This window comes from Temnothorax longispinosus, chromosome 8 (assembly GCF_030848805.1).
Source record: "Temnothorax longispinosus isolate EJ_2023e chromosome 8, Tlon_JGU_v1, whole genome shotgun sequence".
In the NCBI taxonomy this organism is placed as follows: domain Eukaryota; kingdom Metazoa; phylum Arthropoda; class Insecta; order Hymenoptera; family Formicidae; genus Temnothorax; species Temnothorax longispinosus.
In genome coordinates, this window is record NC_092365.1 from 4,122,913 (window position 1) to 4,132,912 (window position 10,000).

The following is a 10,000-nucleotide window of genomic DNA, read 5'->3' on the forward strand; positions in this document are numbered from 1 at the left end:
AAAATGTGAATGACACTGCGCTTGCGTCTTCGACGAGAACGGAAGAGGTGAGGGAGATTGACAGCAGATGCGGCGATTGTTACCCGCAATCTTTTTTTCCCCTCTTGTAAATCACGGAAAGGTTGCGGAAAGTTGTTGGGGATGTTCGAGGAAGGGATCACCGCGACGGGAAGTCTAGCGACTTTAGAAAGTAGCGAGAAAATAGCGAGGAAAAAAATAGCGAGCGGAGGAAAACCGCACATGTTGTATTGATCCTTTGATAGTACGCTGATCCCTTCGTGTTCAATGAAATATTTTACTGTGGAAAGATGAAGCAAGAGATACGGCGAATCAAGTAAGGAATATAAATAATTATGGGAGTTGCAATATAAAAATTTATACCAACTTCTTTTCTTATTGTCAGTATTCTAATAGTAAGTTGTAGTTATCAAATAAAAATCGAAAGAAGTATCTAACATATTGTTTATCTCGCCGTCTTCTAAACATATTAATTGTGTCTCTTCTTATTCAGAGATGAACTAATGATGAACAAATAAAGATTTTGTGCTAGCTCGTACATATGAAACTTTTACGCAAGTTCAGGTGTTTTCGGCGCAAACAGGAAGTCAGAAACAAAAATCGGACAACATAATGATATGATGCATCGTTTATAAAAAAAATATATTTGAATCGAGGAGATTTATATTTTGTTAAGTATCTCACTTTTTCCAGGGTAAGTTTTAAGAGAAAATTTGCGTTATATATAACATTTTTTAGTTCAACATTTTTATTCTTTTATTAATATTTCTGCTGAATAACGCTCAACGTTTACTAGAAAATAGAAGTCAGATATTTTTGTGCAAGGCGCCGAATTATAATTGCAACATTTTCCGAATAAAATTAAAATACGTCAAAGCTGTCTTAACGACCTAGAATAGAATACACATTTTAGTTAATCATTTTTTACCAGTAAATCTACTACGTTACTTACATCACCGAAAGTTTTGATGGAAAGATCGAAGAATTTCCCGGCTCTAAGTTTCATCGGGACAATCGATAGGGCTATGACTAATATCAATGATCGTGCTTTCATATTTGGAAGATGGTACCAGGCCAATGTACACACTGTTAATGCTAATTTCTCTCCCTAGTTTTATTAATAAGTTATTTAGAAGTATGAAATTAAAATCGAGAAGAAAAATGTCTGATATATTTTGTGCTCTACTACTCATTAAACACGTTATAAGCATTTTATCGACAATACATTTATGATACAATACCTCTATAGAAAGTTGTTCACCAATAAAACAAAAGATATAAATGTTGAAGCCAAATGACGTAAGTAGAGTAAAAGAGGAGAACATAGATATAACATTTTGATTTTTCCATTCCTATAGGATTGACAGTTATATTTATCAAGCACGCGTGTATGCGAAATAGCGAATATGCTTCAAACGTGATAAAATAATATACTACGTTTACGCGAGCGTTATTTCTGTAGAAACATATAATAATTTCTTCGCGTGAGCAAGTAAATTATCGTAAGTTATTATAAAAGCAACGCTCGTGCAAACGTAGTAATAGACATTTAGACGTAAAATTGTGCCAGCTATTATCACTACATAATTATTTAGACGCACCAGGATAGTATCATATCCTAAGAAACATATAATCATCGTACATCCCAATACTTCCAACAAGCTTGTATACTGCAAAGTGCTCTGCACCAATCGTAAGAAACTATAAAGGAACGCGCACAAATTTTCGTCAGAAAATCTTTATTTGCCAAATTAAAGACGAACTTATTGTTACTAATAAAACAAAGAAAACACATCGCGTTAACGTGACGTAACTTCATATACAAAATTCAATCGATTTCAGATTCTTGATTCTTATCTTGATACAAATAATAAGAATAAACAGATACAGATATAGAAGTGTGACTAATACAAGCAAAAACTTACTTTCGTATTTTAATCTGGTATTCTACGGTCAAACTCAGCTTCTTGTCCAAATCTCCTTTCTCCGTTTCATTTACCATGTTGTCTGTTAATGCCATCAGTATTTCCAGCTGCCCGCATGTATGCATAACAAACAGAGCGGCGAGACTGCAGATCGCCACTGTGATGGTGTACTTAATCATTCCGGAGAGAAACTGTATAAAGAACACGATTTCGTAAGCGGGACTGATTTGCCCGTTGAATAGAACAAAATAACTCGGGGTCGGCAAGTGCCTGATCGTGACGTTTTGAGCGTTGACGAACTTTCCTTTGCTTAACGGCACGAATGTACGAAAATACAAACCGGAGGTGTACATGAATATGCCGCACATAATGAGCAAACGTCTCGCAATCCTGGCTTTACCAATCATGGAATTACGATCGCTCGCGCTTTCGACATTACGCCAATCGTCCTTCACTCGCGTCAGACAATGTCTCACTTGATTCTTGCTAAGCAAGAGGCTGCTATACTTGATGAGTGCAAGTATCGCAAATATCACGGATGATATAAGCTTTAATCTCATGCGAGTTCTTTTTTCTATGAACAGTATGTACAGGATTGTCGGGATTAGCTCGCAACCAACAAGAAAGTAGCAGCTCAATATCAGCGAGAACCTCTTGAGATTTTCTTGAAAGGAGGGCTCTGTTTCCGGCCAGATGCCCAATAGACGGAAAATACCGCGACTTAGTTGTATGGTGTATCTTATGTCGTTTTCGTAATTCGTATTTCGATACATTTCTACACTATGATTGTCGTGTACTTTTACGAGCACCACTTTGTGACGTTATGGCTTTGTCATACGAAACGTCATACAACGCGCAAGACTGCGACCTGATGCGTGCTTTTTCATCACTGATCCCAGAGCGTTACCTCTCGGTCAGAGGATAACTCGGTACGCAAATGCGCTTGCGTTGCGAACAATTGATTAGTCATGTCAAACGAATAAGTAATAACGTGCGTTCGGAATTATTGAGTAAGCTCGAAATGGATAAAGTTTGAAAGTGAATTTATCAAGAGTCGGGAGGGATTTGCTTCCGAAGAAGTGTATTTTTATCCGCCAACCTTCCCTATCATAGAAAACTTATAGTATTTAACTTTATTTCTTCCTGCTTTGTGTCAACTTAATATTGTTTCAGTCACAATATGTATTGTATTTGCTAAGAAAAATAACTTCTACGTTTCGCAGGATAATAGAATGATAAAGTGTATGTATGACATATGCCTACATCGCATTAATCTATATTTGATACATATGTTTCTAAAAATACAATTTTTTGGTACTCATATGTATACCGATTTTGCGAAAATTTTGATATAATTAAACTTTAAATATTTATAAAGAAAATATTGAATTATATTTTGGTGCATATTGAAATATACTGCAGCTGTTTTCATAATCTGAAATATATTCTTAATTATTTTATGTTGTAATTCGCGTCATGAATCACGACTGACAATGGAAGACAAAAGTTGATTGCGAGTTAAACTCAGAACGGAAGCTCTCCTGCGTTTGCACGCGTTAATTAACAATTCAAACGTTGCGTGGAGAACAGGAGACTACACAGCGATAGAGTTTGCGAGGAAAGTTACTTGTCAAAAGGGATGATTGTTTTCGGAGAAAAGTATTATTATCCATTTGTCGGACTTGGTAGCAACTAGAAAAACAATCATATTTACCTTTATGTCTTCCTACATTGTAACATGCGATGGCAGGACAGTGCCAGTCAGGAAGAAACCGTTTTATTTGTATGTCGAATATTCCGGGTTGTATATATCAAACAGTATAAATTAATAATTTTCAATCTTGCGGTAAAAGTAACAAATGTTCCATTTATTCTTAATAAAAGTATATGTTAATATACGAGGCAAAAAATAGCATGAGTACATTTCAATATGCAATTTTACCGTTACACACACACATATATATATAGGATTAAAATTTTAATAATTAAACTTTAAATATTAATTAAATTATTAAATTATAATTTGGTGCATATTAAAATATGCAGCTGTTATCATAATCTAAAATATATTCTTAATCATTTATGTCCATTTCAACCAATGCATCAGATTAACTTATTTTTCTATCTGTAAGAATTAGAAAAAGATAAAAAGTAATTTAAACCAAAATTAAAGTTAATCTGGTGTATTGGTGGAAATGGACATTAATGTTTTAACCCGCGTCGTCAATCACGCGATTGATGATCAAAAACAAAAGAGTTGATCGCGAGGTGAACTCATATAACTAAAGCTTCCTTGTATTTAAATGCGTTAAGAATTAAAACGTTCCGTGGAGAACAGAGATACAGCGATAGAGTTTACGAGGAAAAATGCTTGTGAAAAGAGATGAATGTTTTACAAGGAAAGTATTTTTATCATATTCGTCAGTCGGTGGTATCATTAATGCTTTTTGAACATTAATTAAACGAATTGGGCAGAAGATGATCGAACGACTAACTAAAAAAAAAAAAAATTTTTATGAAATCTATAAGTTGGTGTCAGGTTTTAATTTTATAAAATTCTTGAAAGATTTTTTTTTATGATATAATAACTTTTATATTAAAATACAAGTAATTTAAATTTTACAAACTCTAATTGACATCAGTTTTTTTTATCAACCATTTTATACACATGATAAAAGGTTCTATTCATATTTAGTATGCAAAAGTATAAAATGTTGTAACATTAGATTTCATTGACAACTATAAGTTGGTGTCAGTTTTTCATATCAAATCCTTTGTAACTTTGTACAAATGTTTAACATAATGAAAGGGTGCATGCATTTGGCGTCATTTATCATCATTTCCAAAAAGGTAATTTTGTAGATATTATTTCTTTTTTGAATAATATTATAAATAAATAATATTACTGTTTATTGTAAGATATAGAGAACACATAAACATACGTACGCGTCGCACGCGTGCATATGCACGATCGTGCGATACAAGAATCTGCCGTCGTACAGGAAAGCCATGCAGAGGATTGCGCGGTTGCGTCCGATCCTCGAGATGACCATCATTGTCTTGCGATCTTTTATCAGGCTCATTTTATTCTAATATTTCTTGATATGCTCGATGCAATCCTTTGGCTGCGTTCCGATATTTACTGCGAGTACTGAAAATCTATTGTGTACGTTACGTAAACTATAGATTTTCAGTACTTAATTGCAGTGAATATCGGAACACAGCTCTTGATTCAATCGCTTCGACAGCTCAACATCGTGTTTAGCATCCCATTCAGCAATTGCACAAGCCACCGATCATCTTGAGGCGACAACGCGCGTTCAATTCTTTAAGGAATATCTTTACTTTATCTATGTGCTCGGCACGAAGATGAAGTAGAGCAGTCCTGGCACAAAGATAGCTAATCAGGTAATCTTACAATTAAATAAAATATTTTGCTATGAAAAATGAAACAAGAGATACGGTAAATTGAACAAGGAACATAAATGATTGCGTGAGCTGCAATATTTAACAGAAATCACAAAAGGCGTCTAACATATTGTCAATATCACCGTCTTAAACATGTTAATTATTTCTTCTTCAGAGATTAAGACGAAAAAATAAAGATTTTGTGACAGCTTGTATAAAAGTTTCACACACGTTCAGGTGTATTCGGCGCAAGCAGGGAGTCAGAAATAAAAATCAAACACATATAAATGATATAATGTATTATTTTATGAGAGAAATATATTTGAGGAGATTTATATTTCGCAAAATATCTCATTCTTTCCATGGTAAGCGTTGAGAGAAAATTTGCGTTATACAATATTTTTTAATTTAATATTTCTATTCTATTATTAATATTTCTACCAAACGACGCTACATTTTCACGTCTGCTAGAAAGTAGCAGTCAGATATTTTTGTGCAGGGCGTTGAATTATTACTCCAGCACTGTCCGAATAAAATTCAGATATGTCACAGCCGTCTTAACGACCTGTAGTATAATATACATTTTTGTTAATAATTCTTTATTAGTAAACCCGTTACTTACATCACCGAAAGTTTTATTAGTAAGATCGAAGAACTTCCCGGCTTTAATTTTCGTCGGGACGATCGACATAGCTATGACTAAAACCAATGATCGCGCTTTCGCATTCGGAAGACGATACCAATCCAACGTACACACTGTTAGTGCTAATCTCTCCCCCTAGTTTCATTAACAAGTTATTTAGAAGTATAAATTAAAAATCGAAAAAAATATCTGATATTTTTGTCCCATTACTTATTAAACACGTTATAAGAATTTTATCGACAATAAATTTATGATACAATACCTCTACAGAAAGTTGTTCACCGATAAAACAAAATATGTAAATATTGAACGTAATTGTCAGGAGAAAAGTAAGATAGGAAAACATATATATAACATCTTGAGTTGCCCAATCCTATAAGATCGACAATTATGTTTATAAATTTCGCATGTATGCGTATTTGCGTACGTTTTAAACATAAAGAAATAGCATCGATTTTTAAACGTAATATTGTGCGAGCGATAATCACTACATAATTATTTCGACGCACCGTTATAAAAAGGTGTCCTAAGAAACATAAAATTATCGTACATCCCATTACTTCAAACAAGCTTGTATTCTCCAGTGTGCTCTGCGCCAATCGTAAGAAACTATAAAGGAACGCGCACAAATTAAAAAAAATTTTTACCTGCCATATTAAAAAATGAAGTTAATAATAATACAATACAAAAAAAAACAGCGCATTAACGTGACGTACTATCATCACGCAAAATTCAATCAATTTCGCAGATGCTCATCTTTATAGAAGTAATAAGAATAAATATATATAAATAAATATCAAATAGAAATAGAAAAATATCACCGAGCAATTAAGACTTACTTCCGGATCCTGATCTGATGTTCTACGATCAAGGCCAGCTTTTTGTCCAATTGTTTCTCCTCCATTTCGTTTACCATGTTGTTTGTTAATGCCTTCAGTATTTCTAGCTGCCCGCATGTATGCATAACAAACAGAGCTGCCAGACTGCAGATTGCCACTGTGATGGTGTACTTAATCATTCCGGCGAGGAACTGTATAAAGAACACGATTTCGTACGCGGGACTGATTTGCCCGTTGAATAGAACAAAATAACTCGGGTTCGGCAAGTGCCTAATCGTGACGTTTTGATCGTTGACGGACTTTCCCCTGCTTAACGGCACGACCGTACGATAATACAAGCCAGTGGTGTACATGGATATGCCACACAGAATAAGTAAACGTCTCGCAGTCCGGGCTTTGTCAATCATGGAATTACGAGCGCTCGTGGTTGAGACATTTTGCCAATCGTCCTTCACGTGCGTCAGACAATTTTTTATTTGGTTCTTGCTGAGTACCAGGCTGCTATATTTGAAAATTGCAAGTATCGTGAACATTACAGACGATGAAAATTTCATTCTGACGTTGAGTCGTTTTTCTATTAGCACTATGTACAAGATTGTCGGAATTAACTCGCATGCGAGAATAAAGTAGCAACCCAATATCAGCGAAAATTTTTTTAGAAAGGTGGGCTCTGTCTCCGGCCAGATGCCCAATAGACTGAAAATGACGCGATTTAGTTGTATAGTATACTTTATATCGGTTTCGTAATTTTCATTTGGATACATTTTTATAATAATTATTGTATATTTTTACGAGCACCACTTCGTAACGTTGTGACTTTATCATATAACGAAATGTCGTACAACGCGCGGAACATTGACCAGATGCGTGCTTTTGATGACTGATCGCAGCAAGCTGTCTTCTACTCAGAGAATAACTCGGTACGCAAATGCGCTTGCGTCCCGAACAATTGATTAGTCATGTCAAACGAATAATTAATAACGTGCGTTCGGAATTCTTGAGTGAGCTCGGTAGATGAAGCTTGAAAACTTGAATTTATCGGGAAGGGATTGCTTCTGAAGTGTATATTTTTATCCGTCAACCTTCCCCATCATAACAACCAGAAAAGTTATAGTATCTAACTTTGTTTCTTCCTATTTCACGGACTTGGTATTGTCTCAGTCACAATATGTATTAACCACGAACGGAAGCTATCCTGCGTTTGCACGCGTTAAAAATTCAAACGTTGCGTAGAAAACGGAGACTACAGCAATAAAGTTTGCGAGGAAAGTTACTTGTTAAAAGGATGATTGTTTCCAAGGAAAGTATTTTTATCTATTTGCCTTTGTAGCAACTAGAAAAACGATCATATTTACCTTTAAGTCTTCCTACATTGTAACATGCAATAGCAGTACAATGCCAGTCAGGAAGCAACAGATTTATTTGTATGTCGAATATTCCGATTTGTATATATATCAAACAGTATGAATTAATAATTTTTAATCTTGTGATAAAAGTAACAAATATGCCATTTATTCTTAATAAAATTAAACACGTGTTAATGTAGGCAGTAAATAGCATGAGTAAAATACAATATTTAATAGAATATAATTACTGCTTAATAAAAATGTACAATAAAATATAATTAAATATACATATTTATGTAAAATTTATATTGCTTTAAGATTTTGTATTTGGTTCATGTATGCAACTGATTCACACAATATAATATGATGAACATATACATCACTAAATTTTTATTTATTAGAATATGTAATATTTATTTGTTATATAAGAATACAGCAATATATATATATATGTTTCTTGTGTTTCTTTCATGACATATTTATAAAGATATTTAAGTATAAAGCTTATTCTATTGTGCAATAGTGACTCTTATAAAATTAAATATTTAATTTATTCAACATTAAAATTAATTTACCAAGTTACGAATTACGAACATATAATATACTAAAAGGCAGTTATCCTGTTTACCAGAATTTTCATCAGCTATATTTCTTGCAGTAAGAGAGGCTGCACTAATCATAAAAAACTGAAATGCAATTACTGATGATAACAATTGACTTTACTTGGATTAATAGATAAAAAAAATAAATGTCAATAATGTGAGCGAATAGAAAGTTAATAGTTTTCACCGTGGAGCATTGTTAATATGCATTATTATAAGCATATGTTGATTAGTATGAGCGCTAAAACTATGAGTACGAATAACATTTGCCAGTTGCGAACTTACTTACGCACTTGTACTTGATGCTCGACTATTTCAGTTAACTTCTTATCCACTTCACGCTCCTCTTGCAACTGTTTTTGCACGAGACCTCTCATCAAGACTATAAAAATGTTCAATTGTCAAGCACCACGAAAATTGTTGTGAGGCCGCATCCACCTGTCATGACCAAAACTGTAATAAATTCTGTTAGACACTGGATTACAAAAAGCCTCTCCGTAAATGGGGCTGACAGAAAGAAGTAACCAGGACAGGTGAAATGTCTCATCGTGACATTCTGATCGGTGAAGTTCTTTCTCTGGGACAATGGCAGAATTGTTTGAAAAGGTAAAAGCGCCACATGAAGACTCCACAGATCGTAACCAGGCTCATTTCCTCGTTCTAGCGGATTTTAAACTAATTTGACTAGTTACGTCAAACAAATAAGTAGTAACGTTTGAAATTCTTATGTAAGCTCGCAAAATGGATGAAGCTTAAAAGTGAAATCATCAAGAGTCAGGAGGGAATTGCTTCTGATAAAGTGTATTTTTATTTATCTTCCCTAACATAGCAATCAAGCAAAAAAGTTATAGTATCTAACGTTTCTTTCTGTCTCGTAGGCTTAATATTGTTTTAATCACAATATCGTATTTGCCAGAAAAAATAACTTCCACGTGATGCAGAATAATAAAATTATCAAATTTATGTACTACATATATTTACATCACACTAATCTATATTTTATACATTATATGTTTCACAATATGCAATTTACTGTTATATTATATGTTGTATATATATATATTATATATATAGTATATATATATCTAGATATATAGGTAGGACATGAATTTTTCCAGGACAGTCCTGGAAACTGCCAAATGTCCCGGAACATACCGATGTATCAAAAATAAAAGTCCGGAACATATATATACCTACATATATATGTATATATATATAT

General features: G+C 33.6%; 2 protein-coding genes and 2 long non-coding RNA genes across 5 annotated transcripts in view; 2 read left to right on the top strand and 2 right to left on the bottom strand.

Moving 5' to 3' along the window:
- The window catches only part of LOC139817272 (uncharacterized), a 213,164-nt gene that overhangs the window by 146,072 nt on the left and 57,092 nt on the right, over positions 1 to 10,000 (top strand). The gene's annotated exons all lie outside the window — the stretch shown is intronic.
- LOC139817273 (uncharacterized) lies at positions 193 to 1,123 on the top strand. Its single transcript, XR_011733175.1, has 3 exons — positions 193 to 334; positions 512 to 712; positions 950 to 1,123. It is a non-coding gene; the product is annotated as an uncharacterized lncRNA (long non-coding RNA).
- On the bottom strand, positions 749 to 3,130 carry LOC139817259 (odorant receptor 4-like). 2 transcript variants are annotated; one of them, XM_071785212.1, is made up of 5 exons: positions 1,944 to 3,128; positions 1,620 to 1,719; positions 1,260 to 1,370; positions 971 to 1,126; positions 749 to 908 (listed from the first exon to the last, which is right to left on the bottom strand). In XM_071785212.1, the coding sequence occupies exons 1-5, from the start codon at positions 2,714 to 2,716 to the stop codon at positions 852 to 854; spliced, it is 1,197 nt and encodes a 398-aa protein (XP_071641313.1). In that variant the 5' UTR covers positions 2,717 to 3,128; the 3' UTR covers positions 749 to 851. The 2 variants fall into 2 exon arrangements, with proteins under 2 accessions (XP_071641313.1, XP_071641314.1); XM_071785213.1 differs by lacking the exon at positions 1,260 to 1,370 and having other exon boundaries at positions 1,944 to 3,130.
- On the bottom strand, positions 5,636 to 7,730 carry LOC139817265 (odorant receptor 4-like). Its single transcript, XM_071785220.1, has 5 exons — positions 6,834 to 7,730; positions 6,504 to 6,603; positions 6,257 to 6,367; positions 5,974 to 6,129; positions 5,636 to 5,916 (listed from the first exon to the last, which is right to left on the bottom strand). The coding sequence occupies exons 1-5, from the start codon at positions 7,595 to 7,597 to the stop codon at positions 5,863 to 5,865; spliced, it is 1,185 nt and encodes a 394-aa protein (XP_071641321.1). The 5' UTR covers positions 7,598 to 7,730; the 3' UTR covers positions 5,636 to 5,862.

Excerpts from the sequence above, each read along its gene's own strand:
- LOC139817259 (XM_071785212.1), bottom strand. The coding sequence starts at position 2,716 with ATGTATCGAAATACGAATTACGAAAACGACATAAGATACACCATACAA. Across the intron at positions 1,371-1,619 it reads TAGGATATGATACTATCCTG|GAATGGAAAAATCAAAATGT; the intron begins GTGCGTCTAAAT and ends TCAATCCTATAG. Across the intron at positions 909-970 it reads CCATCAAAACTTTCGGTGAT|GTCGTTAAGACAGCTTTGAC; the intron begins GTAAGTAACGTA and ends ATTCTATTCTAG.
- LOC139817265 (XM_071785220.1), bottom strand. The coding sequence starts at position 7,597 with ATGTATCCAAATGAAAATTACGAAACCGATATAAAGTATACTATACAA. Across the intron at positions 6,130-6,256 it reads GTGAACAACTTTCTGTAGAG|GGGGAGAGATTAGCACTAAC; the intron begins GTATTGTATCAT and ends TAATGAAACTAG. Across the intron at positions 5,917-5,973 it reads CTAATAAAACTTTCGGTGAT|GTCGTTAAGACGGCTGTGAC; the intron begins GTAAGTAACGGG and ends ATTATACTACAG.